The sequence below is a fragment of the Arachis stenosperma genome, chromosome 2 (genome assembly GCF_014773155.1).
Source record: "Arachis stenosperma cultivar V10309 chromosome 2, arast.V10309.gnm1.PFL2, whole genome shotgun sequence".
Classification (NCBI taxonomy): domain Eukaryota; kingdom Viridiplantae; phylum Streptophyta; class Magnoliopsida; order Fabales; family Fabaceae; genus Arachis; species Arachis stenosperma.
In genome coordinates this window covers 6,288,933-6,308,840 of record NC_080378.1, presented here as the reverse complement: position 1 = coordinate 6,308,840, position 19,908 = coordinate 6,288,933, and the positions used below count along the sequence as shown (strand labels likewise).

At 24.8% G+C, this 19,908-nt stretch overlaps 1 protein-coding gene across 1 annotated transcript; it reads right to left on the bottom strand.

Annotated features, from left to right (window-relative positions):
- Positions 1–4,549: 4,549 nt before the first annotated feature.
- LOC130961562 (CBL-interacting serine/threonine-protein kinase 9-like) lies at positions 4,550–17,623 on the bottom strand. Its single transcript, XM_057887507.1, has 14 exons — positions 17,441–17,623; positions 16,890–16,952; positions 15,523–15,594; positions 14,856–14,963; positions 13,951–14,025; positions 13,097–13,150; positions 12,094–12,219; positions 11,403–11,492; positions 9,843–9,965; positions 9,146–9,256; positions 7,087–7,203; positions 6,453–6,509; positions 5,462–5,536; positions 4,550–4,624 (listed from the first exon to the last, which is right to left on the bottom strand). The coding sequence occupies exons 1-14, from the start codon at positions 17,450–17,452 to the stop codon at positions 4,550–4,552; spliced, it is 1,158 nt and encodes a 385-aa protein (XP_057743490.1). The 5' UTR covers positions 17,453–17,623.
- Positions 17,624–19,908: the final 2,285 nt, after the last annotated feature.

Sequence of the window (19,908 nt, the reverse complement as noted above, 5' to 3'; positions counted from 1 at the left end):
ATATGCCTTTTTAAACAGGGACTTGCATCGAAATATCTATATGTCTCAACCACTTTGTTTTGAAGAAAGTCCACCCAATTTGGTTTGTAAATTGAATAGGAGCCTTTATATATGATATAAAACAAGCACTAAGACGAGAATGGTTTATAAAATTAAGTAATACTCTTTATTGTTTTAGTTTCAAAATGCCAATTCGGATATCTCTCTTGTGTTATTAAATAATATGATCCTAAGTCAATTATTTATATGCTATGTTATGTTGATGATATAATTATCATAAAAAATAACTTCTTTAAAATAGAACACATGATTAATTCAACAACTTATTAGTGTTTTTACTTTAAAAGATTTGGGCATAAAAACTATTTTTTGAAATTGAAGTAAATAGTAGCTGTTTCGAGAATTATCTAAAATGTTAATTTAGGTCTGAAGTAGTATTTGACTTGTTTTTGCGTTGAGGTTCTGTCGTCAGAGTTTTTTGTGAGGAGGTGGGGTGGTACCTGTAAGAATCTCCGATGCTTAAAGTTAGTAAGGATTTTAGACAGATTTTTTAGTAGATTAGAACGTGAATATACTTGAGCGATATCAGTGTATTTATAGAATTAATAACCACTTTTTGTATTAGTTCTACTTTTGTTGGTGGATAACTGTTTCCTTTATTTTAAGAGTTTGTTAAGATCTATCTTTTAGTGAAGGTAGAAATAGAAGAAAATATTCAGAAAAGCAGTTACTTATTTGGATAAATAGGGTTGGACTCCTTTTGTCGTGTCCGACTTCTTAAAGAGGTCAGATAAACGGTACATACCATCTCTTTTGGTTGGACCTTTATCTTTATTAGATCAGATTTTATGTTTTAGGTTAGAATATAAACAGTAACAATGAAGGATAATTACAATTTTGTATTCCAAAAAATAAAACATCATGGTTTTTGTGTAATAAATTTAGAAATTATAAATTATATAGTTTTTTTGACTCTGATTGAGCTGCAGTAAAAAATGAAAAATCAATGTCAAATTTTTGTGTTTTTTTTTTAAATTAATCTCATTTCATAATCTTCTAGAAAAAAACAATAATTAGTAGATTCTTTACAGAAATAAAATTTCATTAGTAGCATGTAAAGTAGAGATGGTCTAGATACAAAACTTGTTAAAAGAGTTTCATATTAGTCTTCAAGCATCACTTACATCCTCAAAAAATTATTTTTAGCGGTCATATTCAACTATTTAAATTATAAGCTTAGAGTAATCTTAGAACTAATCGTGAGTTTGAGGAGAGGTGTAAAGAATAAAGGTTAGTTTAGTTAGTTAAAATTAATTAATGAACAAACAAAAAAAGTTTTAGACAATTATATATGGATGAATAATATAGTCGTTAGATTCTCACATTGTGAGAATGAACTAAAATATATCGTAATTTATTATTATTATTATTATTATTATTATTATTATTATTATTATTATTATTATTATTATTATTATTATTATTATTATTATTATTATTACATGTTTAGAATGAGATAAATGTTGAGCTTTTTTTGTGAGATCCAAATTCAATATTTTGGGGATGTATTCTTATATCTTAGTGTCACAATCCTAATTTAAATTTTGGGGATCTTTTGAGAGAGAGAGTATAGCCACCAAAGAGAAAGAGAAGGAGAAAAATAGAATTTTCGTTTTTGTCCAAAACAGTAAATTTCAAATGGCAGTTACTCAATTTTTCACCGTTAGATCGACTTGAAATTTAAACCGCGTGTTTATATTATCTTGTTCTTCATTCTTGTCGGTGGAGATGTTGATTGGAGTTTTTCAGTAAGAGAAATTGGTTTCGCAAGAGAAAAATTAGGTTTCCTGTTTTTACATAGAGCTGCAATCTTGGAGCGGCAGTTTCTCATTTTGTCACCATTGGATCGACGTGATATTTAGACTGTAGATTCTTCACATCTTGTTCTTTATTCTGAACGGTGGAGATTTGAATTGGAGGTTTGTAGAGGAAGAAATTAGCTTTGACAGCAGCTCTGTTTTTTGGGTATATTTCATCTTTTTGCTTCTTATTTGTGAACTTTGTTGCTTTGATGTTTTGCCTGGTTATATGCACATTTTTGTGCTTTGTTTGAGACTCTCTTATTTTTCATTTGATTATAGTGGAGCTATTTCATTGGTCTGGACGACCCGTGATTTTTACCTCTCACATTAAGGGGGTTTTCTACATTAAAATTTCGGTGTGTTCTTGTTATTGCTTTACTTGCTATATTTGTTTGTTATAGTTGCTGCCATATTGTGTTGTGAGTACTTTCATATTGTTCTTGTGTTGGATATTTGTGTCGTTTCTGCTACTAGACTCTTTCAATAAAAAAAGAAAAAATTCTCCTAATTTTTATGTTGGGCCTCACTAGGGCACTTAGACTTCGTTTATTTTTAAGGATGGAATACAGAGATATAAAATTATGTTTAACAGATGAGATATAGATAAAAATATTATATTAGGAACACTGAATTAGTATATTTTGTGTCAATTTTGACAAAAAGAACAGAAACACTAACAAAAAACACAACTTATTTTTTATTATTATATTTTTCTTCTTAATTTAAAAAAAAAATAAATTATATTTTTAAAATTTATTCTAATTTATCATCAAATAAAATATAAAGACATAAAATTTTATATCTCTATCTTTTATATTTTATTTTTAATGTCTTATTTTTTTTTTTTTTTCAAAAACAAACGCACCCTTACAGTTTTTTAAATCACAATTTCTTTTATTCCTGTAATTCAACCCCCTTTATTTCTATTCCTTTAATTCTAGAGGTTACTGGATGTGGTGTATTGTACACACGCTTGCAATATATAAATGCTATATGCTACAACTACAAACTGATCTAATTAATAAATATCAATATCATTATAAATACAACTAAATATATTTTCAGATGTATCTATGCGTGGACTGTGGTTGATAGTTACTAGTTACTAGCTTCAACCCCATCAACTTCATGATGCGGACGAATCATAAGTTCCAATCAATCACATACACGCCATAGTTAATTAGTTAATAACAATAAAATAGATATTAATAATAGTACATGGTTGCACCACATATTTAATTACTCTTTAAATTTTTGAGATTCTTCTTTTGTGTGAATATTTTAAATATGAAATTATTACGTGTTTTTGTATAATAATTTATATATTATAAAGCAGATAATTGTTTGACAATTAGCTAACCTAATTAATAATAAATAAATTAATGACGGAAATTAAAAGTAAACTAAATATTTTAAAATTTGTACGAATCCAAATAAAAGTAAAAAATCTACAAAAACTAAAAAAATAGTGATTCTTTTTAATTAGAAGAAATAATAAGTTTTACTTGGACTAAAACCTTATTTAACTGTTATAGATAAAGTATTTTTTTTCTTAATTACTACTTGAATAATTAATGTTTTCCAACCATACGAAATTAATGTCAGATTTTTGCAAGCATGAAAAAGAAAATCACAAAGTATTGGAAAAATAAAACAGAATATTAAAAAAATAAATTGCAGTAGGAAAGCTGACATTATGTTAAAAGAAAAAAAATTCTTACCATACTGCTAATGCTAATTAATTTATAAGAGTGACAATACACTTGTGTATACATATATATCGATTAATATTTTAGAATTAACTTGTAACATAATTTTTAGATAGTATAAAATAAATACATTTAATTTAATCAATATAAATATATATATATATATCATAAACTTTTTCACAGTAATTTATTTTATTTTTTAATATAATCCATCCACAACACGGCTTTATGAGTTATGACGGCACCGAGTAGACAATGATTGGCTTTAACGTTTAATAAGAATGATATAATTCTTTAAAAATAAGGAATGAAAAAAAAACCGACAGAGAACAAGTGTGTATATAGTTAATTATTTAGGATGCACTAATAAAATATTAGATAAACTATTTTTCTTTAACCAATTCTATTTGGTCAATTGGTCAAATTATTTTTTTATTTAAGTAAATATTAGTGATTTAAATTTTATTTTATGTATGCAGTAATTTGGATCAACACTAAATCTTTAAATAAAAAATACCATAAAAAAACTCTAATAATTTTAAAATTTGTAGATTAAAATTAAAAATTTGAAATTAACAAATAGAATACACAAATAAATATGGACACCTTCACTAAAAGTATAGGCATTGGGAGAAATTCCCAAAAAAAATTTACAGTTAAATCGTTTCAAAAATAAATACAAAGAATTATCAAGCTAATAAATCCCGTTATCTTTTTTTTTTGAAAAAAAAAAGTTTACTTAAAGCTAATGACTTAAGCTGAGGAGATATTTTGGAGAGAATGCAAATCCAAAGATGCACCAATTTATCTTCAGAATTCTCCCAATTTAACGCATACTCTTCCAAGAACCGGCTTAATTTCATATCTACATATATATAACACCTGCGGCACATTATTAACACATGAATTAATAAATTAGACAGACCAATTTTTTTTTCATTTTTAAGAAAAAAGAATATATCATAGAAGTGCATACCTTCATTCCTCGTCAATTTTGTTCTCTTCAGAATGCCACACTATGTCTTGCAACCCTGATGAAAAGCTTTTGTAGAACTGCATATATGTAAATCAACATTGAGTAAAGTCACCAACTTAATTAATCAATTATTTATATCCTAGTGAATTAATTTTTCAAGATATCAAAAATGCTAAAAGGGGAGATTTAGTTAAAGAATAATAAATAAATAAATTTTAATTAGTTAATATTATTATATTAGCCTATTTTTTATTTAATTTTTTAATTTTTTTAAAATTTAGTGTTTAGAATTAAAATTTAAAATTTAAAATTTAAGATTAAAAATTTAAAATTTAGAATAAAAAATTATTTTAAAAAATTTGTTTTCATTAATTGAAAAATTTTAGAAAAAATGACAAATAAGTCCTAAAATTGGTGAAAACAAATAAGTTCTCAACTAAGGGACAGAGCCTCATGCAATAAAAGGGATAATTGCTCCCAAACTTCAAATTTTTTTTATAAATTATGTATAAATTTTAGTTTGATTTTTTTAAAAATTTTATTTTACTTTCTTTTTATTGTAAAATTAATTTTTAACATCTCCCTAAAATTTAATTTATCTCTTTTTCTATTTTCGACTAATTTAAAATTCGAAAACGTCTTTCATTTTTAAAAAACGAGACATTTAAGTTCTTCTAAAAAATCTATTTGTTTTTAGATATTTTAGATGAAGAAATTTAAATATCTCACATTTTAAAACACGAGAGATATTTTTATATTTTTAACTAGTTAAGAATTTATGTATTATCGAATTATAAAGTTAGGAATTTATTTATTTTTTGTCAAATATTTATCTCTAATTAAACTCTTATTTAATTTTGAAACAGAGAATAGTGCAGTGACCAAAAAAACAGAGAATAGTGTTAAACACATGCCTTGTGAAACTCCAATGTATCTCCCCCTGTTTTTCGCAATTCCACCACGTGCAAGGAGGGTGCTACCTCGAAAACCTGTAGCCATAGGCAATAATTTGTTTATGCAAAAATATTAAGTACACATTAAAAATAAAGGTTTAGAAAACTCTTATTTAACATTTATTTCAAACAATTTAGTTGTTAAGTGGTTGAATAATTAAGGTCATGATTTTAAATTGCGCTTTCAATCATAATATTATTTGCAGTTGTGACAACCTCGGCGATGGTATATCTTTTATTGCAACTATATTTATATGATAAAAGAATTATACTACGTGTATATATAAAAAAAATTAGTCATTAAATTATTTTTATATAAAAAATATATTAAAATATAAAAATATAAAATAATATATATTTATATATATATAATAATTAATTTTTAGTATACATATAATATTTTTGAACTAATAAAATAAAAGAGTACAATGAAATCCAAAATATAACTAACCAATTTTCAAGTTAGAAACACAACTTTGTCAATGCCGTTAGAAAGGGAGGCAGAATCCTTGCCTCAAAAAATTAGGGTTTGTATGGTTTATGTTCTAATTTTTTTATTTTTTTTAAATATTTTTTATTTTTAGGATTTTATAAAAAAAATAAAATCTTTTTTATTTGTTTCTTTCTTTTATTTTTTTTTACAAAATTTCGAAAACATAAAATACTAAAAATAAAAATAAAAACACAACCCAAAGTCCCAAACACACTTTTAGAATGTGTTTTCTATTTTCAGAATTTTATAAAAAAAAATAAAAATAAAAGATAAAACAAAAACTAAAATTTTATTATTTTAATTATTCTTTTATTTTTTTATAAAATTTTAAAAACAAAATAAAAATACAAACTAAACGTACGGTACATTTCTTAATGCATCAAGCTAATTAATTTTTCTCTAGAAAAATAATGTGATTTATTCTCATATATCAATAAGATTTCAAACCATGCAATATACCTCAGTAGCCACTGAAAGGTGACCCTTCCTTCCACTCTTATCACCTTGCAACTTCATCTGCAAAATTGATGTTAGTTTATTAGAATATTATTTCACATTTTGTAGTGTGAGGAAATTCTAATTGTCTCTAAAATATATAAAATATAGAGATTAATTAACGATTACACAATTCGACCAATTTAATAATTCAGATAATTAAGTATACATATAATTGTATTTCTTTTTATCCTCCTAAAATTTGTGGACAATAAAGAAACAGAAGATATATATTAGACCAATTTTACGATATTGTTTATTTTTATTTAATTTTTACTATTTTATTATCTTATTATACGATAATCATCTTATACTTTGTCAATAAAAAAATTTTAGTCATAATTATAATAATGGTCAGAAAAAAATATTTTTTAATGGTCATAAAAATCTATTACTTGTCATTATGATATAATGATAATAATAACGAATATATAATTATTAATAAAAAGTAATTAACTAAAAGAAATAATGGTGTTTGTTTAGTGTTAGAGGAACTATCCAAATTCATTCTAAATGTCTGAAATGCTTCTCCTTCTCCACCGAAACTAATACTTAATATTTCTGTGTAATTAGTGTTTAGAGATGCATAATTAATTACCTTATAATTGTGCTTGTGAACATTGAATCCAAGAGGCTTGGCAGCTTCCTCAATTTTAGACATAATTTCATTTGGAGGGCACTGTGAGGTAAAATGTGTTTCTCTCTTTACCATTCCCTGTAATATTCAGTTTAAATAATAAAATTGACAAATAATTAAACATTATACTACTAAAAAAAATTACTTTTAACGATTATTTATTTTATTTTTAATGATAATAAAAATAATCACTAATATATTTACCTACAATTTAATATTAATCGTCCTATATACTTTATCGTTAAAAAAATTTTAGCGACAATTATATAATTATTAATAAAAATCTTTTTAGTAGTCACAAAAAATACATAAATACCATTATAACATATAAAAGAGAAGAATGAGATTAATTATTATGTAATGCTAATATTACAGGTTTTTATATACTACGATTCAATTAGATACTTCTATATTAGTAATAGTAATTTTCGTCTCAAGTAAACTCCCAGTCATAATAAATTTAGGATTTGAAATAACACGTGTGACTCAACTTGCTTTTTGAAATCTTTAAAATGTTACGTCTTGATGTTAAAAGCCAGAAAATTTTTTAAATTTAGAAACCAAATTGATGCGCACATAAGGATCAAATTGAGCATACATTTTGTCAAATATAAATAAAGGTTAACCACCAAAAGCAACATCGAATTATTCAAATACTGATAAAAATGTCTTTGAATTTTACTATCAATAAAAATGTCTTTAAATAATTTAAAAACACAACAACAATATCTAACAGTAAATTTTGATGTGATTTTTACAAGTATAATTAAAAAAATGAGATATTATTATTATTATTAAAATTTGGTGATTTTTTTCTAAATACATATTTTTTGTGATTTTTTAAAAGTATTATTAGTTGTTAACAAAAAATTACAAAAAATAATATACTTAACGAAAAATCACCAAATTTTAAAGATAATAGTATCTTTTTTTAATCATGCTTAAAAAAATTGCATCAAAATTCAATCTCTAATGTATTTTTTGAGAAATACATATTTAATGTTAGATAATCTTGCAAAAAAACTAACATTAAATATGTATTTCTCGAAAAATACATTAGACATTGAATTTTGATGTAATTTTTTGCATGCGTGATTATAAAAGTGAGATATTATTATTCTTAAAATTTGGTGATTTTTTGTTATGTATATATTGTTTTGTAATTTTTTAAAAGTATTATTGGTTGTTAAAAAAAATATTATAAAAAAATATATACTTAAAGAAAAAATAATAATTTTTATGTATAATAATATCTTATTTTTATAATCATACTTGTAAAAAATCACATCAAAATTCATTTTCTAAGGTATTTTTTGAAAATATATATTTACTATTGGATATTGTTGTTGTATTTTTAAATTATTTGAAAGCATTTTTATCGATAGTAAAATTCGAGTGCATTTTTGTCCTCGTTTGAATAATTCGTAGCGTTTTTTTGTGGTTAACCCTATAAATAAAAACTATGCCTTTATTATATAGTGGATAATATTTCGGTAAAAAATAAAATTTTGACAAAACATAAAGATTATTTCTTTTAGTTAAAAACATTAGTTTTAATTACTCTATTGATCTCTATAGTTTCGTAAATTTTTAATTAGATTTCTATATTTTTGTTTTTTTTAATTGGTCCATGCACTAATTCCTTTTTAATTAGGTCCTATTTGCAGTAATTGGTTTAATTTTATAGGGACTCAACTAAAAAAAATTAGTGTAATGACCCAAATAAAAGAAAAAGAAAGTGTAGGGACCAATTAAAAAAATTTTTGGTGCAAAGATTCAATTAAAAGGAAAAAAAGAACAGAGACCTAATTAAAAATTTTGTGAAACTATAGAAACTAATAAAGTAATTAAACAAAAAATTTATAATTTTTTTATCATGTACTGTGTACATGTTCGTTATAAATTTAGTAAAATTTTTCATTTTTCCCTCAATTTTATTCTTTACTAAAATAATTTCTCAAATATATATATTTGCATAAATTTTTTTATGTGATCAAATTATATCATTGTTTTTACTTACTAGTGATTTCTGCTCAAACATACTTTCAAGGTTAAAGGTCTTTGATCTTGAAATGAGCTCAAAAGCGTTCAGTGAGGCCGGTTTCTCTTTTGTCTCTGTCACCAGATTTTCCTACAAATCAGACAGAATTTTACTTACAATACTTTATGAACAAACCTGTTTATGCACAAATACAAGTTATTTTTTACATCAACACATAGATTAGGAAATCATTTCTTTAAATTCGATGTAAAAACTGATTTATCTAATAAAGTAAAAAGAAAAAAAATTCTGACTTTTTAAGTCCTTCTATTTAAAATATATAGAGATAAATTGATTTTTTTTAAAAAATTTAGATGTCTCACATTTTAAAAAACGATAGATATTTTTGTATTTTTAATTAATCGATAACTTATTTATTTTCGAGAGGAAAGGTCAATGAACGATTTATCGTTTTTTCTAAAGTAAAAGTTTGAAGATCGATTTGATGATTAAAATTTCTTAAGAATTAAAATATCCAACTAAAAAATTTTTTGGAATTAATTTAGGATATTACTAAAAAATATTAAAACATTCTTGAGCTAGTCAAAACACTTCTTAGATAAAATATAAAAGTTTTGAATAAAAAATGTCTTATATTCTTAACCGGAAGGAATATACATTATTTTAAATTTTTAACTACTTACATGGTTATTTAAAAAAAAGAAAAAAAAATTACCCTGGAATCATCAAAAGCAGCAGTCACATCGTCTGTATTTATTTCTTCTTCCTCTTTAAATATTGGTGGTTTGTATCCTTTTCTAAACCATTCATCTTGTAATATTTCTGAAATTTTTATCCTCTACAAAATGCAGCTCCATGTATTAGAAAGAAAAATATGTATAAGCATAGAACATAAAATTATTTTACCACATTAGAATTACAAAAATCAATAAACAACATGATTGGTATATCTAACAAGTTCACAACAACTAAGAGAATCAAGCATATAAAAATATTAATATTATTACAAGTAACTTTAACTTTTAAAGAATTTCTTAATAAAATTATAACTATAAGACTCTAAAAAATAATTAGCAATCCTTGAAAAGTTGGAGTGATAGATAGATTAGTTGACGCTGAATTAGTGTAAATAGAATTAATTAATTTGTAATCAATTTGTTAATTAATTAGTTGTAATTAAGCACATATTAATTAGTTTGTTAGTGATTAGTTTAATTTGTGACAGCCGTAACTCCTCTACTATAAATAGTTAGAACTAAATTACTATTGCGTGACATTGAAACTCACTTTATTAATATACTTCAAATTCAACCAAATCCTTCTTTCTCTTCTCTACACGTACTCTACTCGTACTCTCTCTTTTCTTTTGAATTCTTTCCTGGCTTTCCTCGCTGCTTTGCGGGCTTCACGGTCAGCCTCCGTGTCCTTAGGATGTGATTCTTGTGCTCTGCCTTTTTCCGTTTGCGCTCCTCTTTCAAGAGACGAGACGAATCTTATGGAAGTCCTCGTCGACTTCCGCCTTTTTCTAAAAAGGTACCATGCAGTCTCTGAATGAGACACTTTTCCATTGTCATGCCGTCCACATAAGTGCAGAGAAATGTTTCCTATACAGATTTTCCTTGGCATTAACGCAGTCTCTCTCTAATAATTTCAAAATCCGGTAGAAGAGTATATTTCAGTTAAGAGATGGTAGTACTTCTTGTACCTTTTCAAGTTTGCGGAAAAGTGCCTGCTATTCCTGCAGGCTTCAAACGCACTTTGCGCAGTTTTTAGCATAACGTGTGCATCGCGCCATATTTCTTGATCGAAAATCATAAGTTGGAGTAATAGATATATTAGCTGATGTTGAATTAATGTAAACAAAATTAGTTAGTTGGTTGTAATTAAGTACATATCAATTAGTTTGTTAGTAATTAGTTTAGCTTGTATTCTGTTCGTACTCCCTCCTCTTTCTTGAATTCTTTCCCTTTTTACTCTCTCTCTTGCTTGAATCGGGTACCTTTCATAGAGTATTGGACTTTAAGTCCTTGACGGAATGGACAAAAAACTAATTGAATAATGATAAATTTCTCCTAGGAACATGTAAATTTATTATTGTAATTTTTGAAAATTTACTTGGTATTTTTTATAAAAAAAATTATTAATCCATTAGAAATTATTTAAAAATTTTCGTGTTGCTTTTATTTTCTGTAAAAATTTATAAATCTATCACAAAATTCTTCAAAAATCAGTTATCCAATTATTCTAAAAACAAAAGAACTAATTTAAGACTTACTGTGAGAGGGTTTGGATCAAGAATGCGACTTAGTAGTTTCTTTGCCTCCTTGGAAAACCACGGTGGAAAAACATACTCAGCCTTTTCAATCTGAAACAAATATACAAAATTGAGTTGCTCTTTTTTTTTTTTATAAATGAAGAAATGATTGAGATTCAAAGGATAAGTAATACAAATGATCAATTCCATGAGGCTTAATTAGCATTACTTGGCTCAAATGTGTAAGTAAATAACATATATATTTATACACAAATACATAATAATTAAATTAATAACTAATTTTTTTATGTATATATACCATCTTTTATTAAAAAATAATAATAAAAAAAGACATGAAAAAAAAAAAGATTTCTATCTTGTACAATCATAGGGCAAAGAACAAAAAAATCATACTTATTTGACTCAATTCTAATAAATAATTGTTTTAAATTAATTTACTTAGTTTGAAAAAATATTTTTTTTAATATTTTTTATTTTTTAAATATTTTGACAAAAAAAATGAAAAAAATTAACATCTTGCAACTTTCTATCTGTAATTTCTATGTTTTTCTACAAAGATATAAAAAAAAATATGAATAAATAATAAAAACAAAAACAAAAACAACTTACCCTTAAATCTCCATATATTGCCCTATAATGAAATAACATCCATAAAGAAACTTCAATATGATATGATAGACATAGTACTTACTTTTCTGAAGAGTGCAATTTGATTTGGTTCATCAAAAGGCAAGTATCCAGCAATGAGTACAAAGAGAATGACTCCACAAGACCATATATCAGCTGCAGAACCATCATAACCTCCATTATGGATCACCTAATATGGGTATAAATGTAATTCATTCATTATATATTTATATAGTGCATTTTAATGGCTTTACATGTCTAATAGACTACATTTGTTTACAGTAAATGAGACTCTAAAACACAGAGACATAAAATTGTATTTGATGAATAAAATATGAATAGAGATATTATGTCTAAAGATACTAAATTAATGTATTTTATATTTATCTTAATAAAAAAGATATAAAAATACTAATAAATGACATAATTTATTTTTTATTTTTTTCTTTTATTATTTTTGTTAATTTTTTATAATTATACTTTTTATTATTATATTTTTCTTCTCAAATATTTTGAATGAAAAAATGAAAATAAATTAGATTTTCATAATTTGTTATATTTTATCACCAAACATAATATAAAAACACTAAATTATGTGTCTCTATTTTTTATGTCTTATTCTCAGTATCTTATTTTATTCTGTTTTTAGAAACAAATGCAGTTATATAGACTCTTGATTATAATTTTTAAACAAAATAGATATAATCAGAAATAATTGTATAATAAAAACTTTAAATAAAATTTATATTTTATGTATTATCACTATAAGAGGATTTTACAAAAAAATTAGTCGTGTATTGCTTCTCCTATTAATAAAAATAACTAATTTAAATACATAAATTAAATTCAATAAATATAAATATAAAATTCTTTATATTATTAGCGTATTAAAATTAAATTTTTAAACTATTACGAGAATTTTGTTACAATTTTTTTATATAATATATATGAAAATTTAATTATAATTTTTAAAATCTAATTGAAAATTGAATAAAGTTATGAATCTACAGAAGTAATTAAATTGTAGAGGTATAGTCCAAATATCCATAAGCACACAAAGTAGATACCTCAGGTGCAACATAATTAGGGGTTCCGCAGGTAGTGTGCAGAAGTTTATCCTCCTACAACAAATAATCAATAATTTAAGATAATTAGGACACATTATAAGCAATATTTCGTTTCCTTATATTGAGACATGATCATAAATACGTATAAATAGGAGTGTTTATTAATCGAATTAGATTAGATATAGTCAAAATATAAATTCAATCTACACTAAATTGATTGTATTGGATCGGATTCTATATTTGCAGTTTTTATATTTGGATTAAATATCGAATATATTTATAAAATAAAAATATATTAAAAATTTTATTTTTATAAAAAATTAATAAAATCTCTTTTTTATTTTAATAATTTTTTGTTCAATTTTTTAAATATATTTATTTTTAAAATATTATTAAATTAATTTTTAAATAACAAAAAAAATTATAACATACATATACGAATAATAATAATTATTAATTAAAATAAAACATAAATAGTACTTATTTTTTTATTATTTAATGCAAATTTATTGATATGTGAATTAGAATCGAGGACATAGATGTAAAATTCGCGATCCAATTCGATTAAAGTGTGGATCCGATTCGATCTCCTTGTGAATTAGATTATATGCACAAATTAAAATCAGAAAATTTTTGGATATCATCAAATCCACTTGAACACCCCTACTTACAAAGTTAGAGAATTTTTGTGTGTGTGTATATTTTCTATATTTTGTTAATTTATAAAAGTAGAAACAAAGATGTATGGTTCTATCTCTCTTGTCTTGAAAATAAGATTTAAACCCAATTATAAATTTTTGGCAGGTGCAATAATAAAGTAAAATTCCATAACATCCATAAAAACATTATCTTACTCGCTGTACGAATGTGCTCAATCCAAAATCTGAAACTCTAAGAATATCATGTTTGTCCAGAAGAAGATTTTCAGGCTGCAAAATACATTAAACATGAGTGTTTCTTATTTCTAATTTTTTTAAAAGTACAATTGGCTAAATTTGATTCCTACTTATACTCACATTATTGTTAAATGTATTTGTTTCTGTTTTTAAAAAACACTAATTTTACAACATGAGTTTTTTTTATATAGTTGAAGAAAAATTGAAAATTGATTATAATAAGAAGCTATCCTGTTTAATTTTTTCCAAAAAAAATTGAAATATTTTTCTATTATTTATAAAATTTATACAAATATATAAAATGATTGATATTTTCACAGGGGAAAAAAGAAAATTGCTGAAACAAAACCCCCTCAGGATGTTTGGATAGAGGATTGTTATTAAAAATATTTTGGAATTTAACATAAAAAGTAATTAAATTAAATCGGTTGCATTAATTTAAAAAATTTTAATTCGGATTACGCATCCAAATACCAATATAAGAGGAAACAAAAAAAAGAAAGAAAAATATATTTGTATCTTTCTTTTCTACTGAAAAAAATTGATAATATTAGGAAGACAAAAAAATTGCCGTAACTTATTTTATTTAACTTTTATTAATTACTGCAGTAATTAATAAAAACTAAATAAAGCAAGTTCTAGCTAATTTTAACTATATTCTTTTAGTTACCAAATATTTTTCGAAAGAAGATTTGAATTTTCCTTTTCTTACTATCAAAATACCTTGTTAGATTTCCCAAAAAAAAAATAACTTTATATAAATATCAAACAAATTATTTAAGAAAGGACATTTTAATAATACTCTCAGTCTATTAATTCAACTAATGTGGGGAAAAAAAAACTAATGTGGTTAGGGTATATACCTTCAAATCTCTATGATAAACTCCTCTACTGTGGCAATAATCAACTGCATTGATTAATTGATGAAAATAGCTTCTTGCTTCATTTTCTTCTAGTCTCCCTTTTCTGGCCTAGATAATCAAATTAAGATTTAATAGAGGAATTATTTCTATGGATTTTCATGCAAGATCCATGTAAAAAGTAAAAACATCAATGTTAACAAGCTAAAAGAAATGCTATCTTTTAAACTTTTGTTGTTTCAATATTTTGAATTTTCTTGTCGATATTTATAATTTTACTTAATTTTTAATTAAATCCATCTTTATAGATTTTTTTTCAATTGACTCTCTATATTATATCAGATTTTATAACTAAATTACAAAAATATTGGAATTAATAAAATATTCTGCTAAACAATATAAAATATTCAATCGAGTGTTAGGCATATTTGTTTTATTTAAAAAAATATTCTGTTAATTCTAATATTTTTGTTACGGTAAGAATTTAATTACAATATTTGATATAGTATAAAGGTATAATTGAAAAAAATATATATAAAGACTTAATTGCAAATTCAATGAAATTATAAAGATCGATGAAGTAATTAAAATTTATTTTTATAAATAATATAATTTTTTTATTACTTTGATTTTATGTATTTCTTATTACTTTGATTTTATAGAAACTTACAATTTTGTCAAATAGTTCTCCTCCCTTGATCAACTCTAAGACAATGTAAATCTTTGTTTTGCTTGCCATCACCTATGCTTAAACAGAGAGCACATATATTGACTTAGAATAATATATTTAGTAATATTATATGATCCAATTTGTTAAGATACAAGGAAATGGAATAGCATATATACACCATTTTAAGATGTCATGTATATGGTGAAATGCAAGAATAATACTATGGTGAAAATGGAGTTTGGTAAAGAGTGAAGATTGAATTTTTTATAATAAAAATAAAATAAAATAATAAAGACATTATGTGTAATATATACATTTTTTAAAAAAATTTTAAACCGGTTAGGATTGGTCCAACCTGATTCAATTATGTAATGCTGCACATAAGACTTATATATAAAGACTTCTTTTTAACCTGAATTAAGCTATGCAAGAACTTGTCAGTTGTCACTTGTGGGACTGGCGATTTTAAAATGAGAGAAAATGATAAATAAGTCATATTTTTTATCTCAAAAATAAATAAATTTTTAATTAATTAAAAATATAAAAATGTTCTTCATTTTCTATAATTTTAAAATTATTTCCAAAAAAAAAAATAGAATTCGAACCTTGGTCATCAGGTTAGGAGGCCAAGATTATATCGTCAGGGTAAATTATTTCTCGGTAATTTATATGTTAATATATATATATATATATATATATATATATATATATATATATATATATATATATATATCATCAATTAAATTATTTTTTATTTATTTGATTTATTTAAATTTCAGTTTTATATTCACTCTTTATTATATTGACTATAATTTTTAATTATATACAATTTTTAAATAATATCTATAAATTAAAAAAATAAAAATATATTTTCCTTTTCTATAATTATATAATATTTGTTAATAGATATAAACTACCAAACTAATTATTGAAATTCATAAGTAATCATTAATTTAGTACAAAAATAAAATTAAAAAATATTTATTATAACATAATAAAATATAATTTTATATAATTATTTAATTATAACCGAATAAATCAATTCAACTAATAATTTAATATTTTAGCCGGATCAATTATTATTACTGATTTGTTTCTAGCAATTATGATTTATAGTACACACAACATAAAAATAGGTCATAAATAATAGACAATTACAAATTTATACATTAAGACACCACAAAAAAAAATTTAGATAAAAGTTATATACTAAATAATAGACACCATAAAATTCATTTTAAGACATAAACAGGGTATCAAGCCCCAGTTGAAAAGACTACTTTTGGCTTTCTGCAATATTTGTTCAAAATGCACACTTTCTGTTATTCTTGTAAAGAAGATTAAAGTAAAACTGCTTTGGTACATACCTCATAAATTTTGATAACGTTGGGATGTTGGACCATCTTCATCGTAGAGATTTCCTTCTTCAGCTGCCAAAAGAAATAATAATAATAACAATAACAATAATAATAATAATAATAATAATAATAATAAACAAAAGTATATATTGAAAGAAAATCCCTGCTCCTACAAAGAATGTAATACCTTACAAGTTATTCTGATCATGTTCAATCCTTTTTAAATATATTTCTCAATTTTTTGTTTTTAACACGACTTATTGATCTGACATTTTAATTACATGTTACTCTCTGTTAATTATATGAACGAAGAAGTCAAATAAATTTTTATTTTTTTGTTATAAAGAGAATTAAATTCCTTATTGAATTTAATTACAGAAATACATTGATTTTTTTAGCGACAATTCGAATTCAGTACAAAAAGATATATGTATCAATTATTTACAAAGTTCAGATGTTATAAATGTGTATCTAACATATAACTATATTTACCTAATTCTATTTAACTGATTAAATTTTTGGATAAAAAATTTCATAATATAACGCGCAAGGTTTCTTACCTGTTCCATCATCCTAGGATGTTTCACAATCTGGTTTTTGACGAGGATCTTAATGGCTGCACTTTGGCCATTATCAACGTTTCTTGCAATTTTGACCTTCGCAAAGCTTCCCTCGCCAATGGTCCTTCCAAGTTCATACTTGCCAACACGGGTGCAAGATTTCGTTGTTGCTGCCGCTGTCGTTGTCTTTGTAATTTTTGTTGTTTCCGTTCTTCCACCCTTCTTCTTGGAGATCATTATTGATTTTTCTTTTCTTTTTCTTCAAGAAAAATTTTCAGGTTTTTGGTTCATATGCAAGCTCAAAAAGCCAAAATTGTTGTAAGATGAATAGAGAAATAGAGAAAAAATGATTTGACCAAAAAAAGTATAAAACTAATAATAGTTATTAATATTTTTAAACACACATACATTAAATATGTTATAAGAACACATCTATATCATGTAATTATGAAGGCGGCTCGATCTGAATCAGGCCGCTGGCGGAGGCTCAACGGCTTCGGTAGCGGTGGCTTCGGTAGCAATAGTGCAGCCTCTCCTTTCTCCCTTCAACCATGTGTTTCTACACCTTTTTTTTTAATTATTTTTTGTTTGTTTGTTCTTTTTTTTTATTTTTTTATTTTTGATATACTGATTTAGATTTGTCTAACAATATGAAAAACCACCTATTACAACTATTCACATTTCAATATACCATATTAAAATTTTTTTCACCGATTACTATATTAAATGAAGGTAAATTACAATAGTAAATAGAAAGATATTGAGTTAGCATAAAAGTAAAATAATTAATAAAATAATTTTACATCGTTCTACTTTTATTTATTGTTAACATTTTTTAATTTATGTGTGTACGTGTAATTATAAATGGAAAATTATTTTAGATTTAGAAAAAAAAAAGATAACTATATATTGAGATTAAAACTTTTATTTGTATACTTTTTCTTTTGAAATTAGTTATAATATTGGATTAGAAGTATAATACCACAACCAGCATATTATTTTATGATCAAGATTAAACAATTATGCTAAAAAAAAAAGAATTACAATGAAATTGTTATTCCAAAACCGAATCCAAAAAATTGTCACACACATGGTAGTTCATAGAATATTTATGTTCAATATTACATGTTCAGACTCCAGAATCTCTTATCACTATTTTTCTCTGAAATTAAAAGCCACTCAAAAAATATCTTAGGTGGAGTAGACATATCCAAATTAAGATATGAAGGAGTTATATACAAAAGTTTTTTAGTCTTAAATTTAAGAGAACTAGTATATGTTCTCCTACCCTATACCGAATAATATATAAAATTATATAAAGATTTTTATTAAAAAATTTAAATAAAAATATATATAATAATAATTATTATAAATATTTTATAAAATTATAATTAAAATCAAATTTTAAAGAATTTTAATATTAAAAATAATTAATATTTATCTTAATCAATTTGAGTTTGTTAAGTGATCATCTCACTCATCCGCTTAAGCAAGTAGTAGGATGTTCGAATCTCGCTTTACGTGTGTAGCAATCTATTGGCAAGCGATTGATCATTAATAAAAGGAGTATCAATACGTGGTTAAATTTTGCGGGAGTATTGAAACCCGTGAGTACCCGACCCGTCCCTACCTGGTCAAAACGAATAATAACTCGACCCGAGATGAGGCAGGTTTCGTTCAAGACGAGTGTTCGAGCGGGGGCAGAACGGGGTCGAGTTTAAGGTGTACCCGCCCCAGGGTATATACATATAAACACCTTTTATAGATTAGAATTTGCCTCACATCACAGATTCAATGATTATTCTGAGTCCATACTCCATAGCCGCGCCAGAGAGACTCAGTCATCCTCACCCAGAGTCTTCTTCTTCTCGACTTATCAATAAACCTCACAGCTCTCATTGTCGTCACAGCTTCATCGTCTCGCTACTAAGCCCGTCACTGCCTACCTTCACAGCTCTCGTCGTCGCCGCTGCTTAGCCCGTCACCATTGTTGTTGAGCCCGTCGCTACCTTCCTGCTGAGCCCATTTTTCTCTAGATAAATTTCTTAAACCCGTCGCCGCTTCCTCCTATTGAGCCCCTTTTCTCTAGGTAAATTTCTCTCCCCCTCTCTCTCTCCTATCACATTGTGAGTCTGTTAAATTCTTCTTTTCTTCTTCCACAGACTCATCACTTGATCGTCGCTGCAACTTTGTGTGAGTCTGTTACCGGAGCCCCTTTCTCCTGAGTGTGTCGCTGTCTTCCTCCTCTATTTATCTGTCTGCAGATAAGTTCCCCTCTCTCTCTCACACATTATGAATGACTGAATTTGTATTTCATTGAATCTCTACTTGGTGAAGTTGTGAGTTTGTGTTGTAATTTTATTGGTGAAGTTGTGAATTTGTGTTGCAATTTTGTTTATATATGTGCAGTGGGTCTAATTTACGTTTCAATGATTTCTGTCCATATTATGTACTAATATTTTTCATGA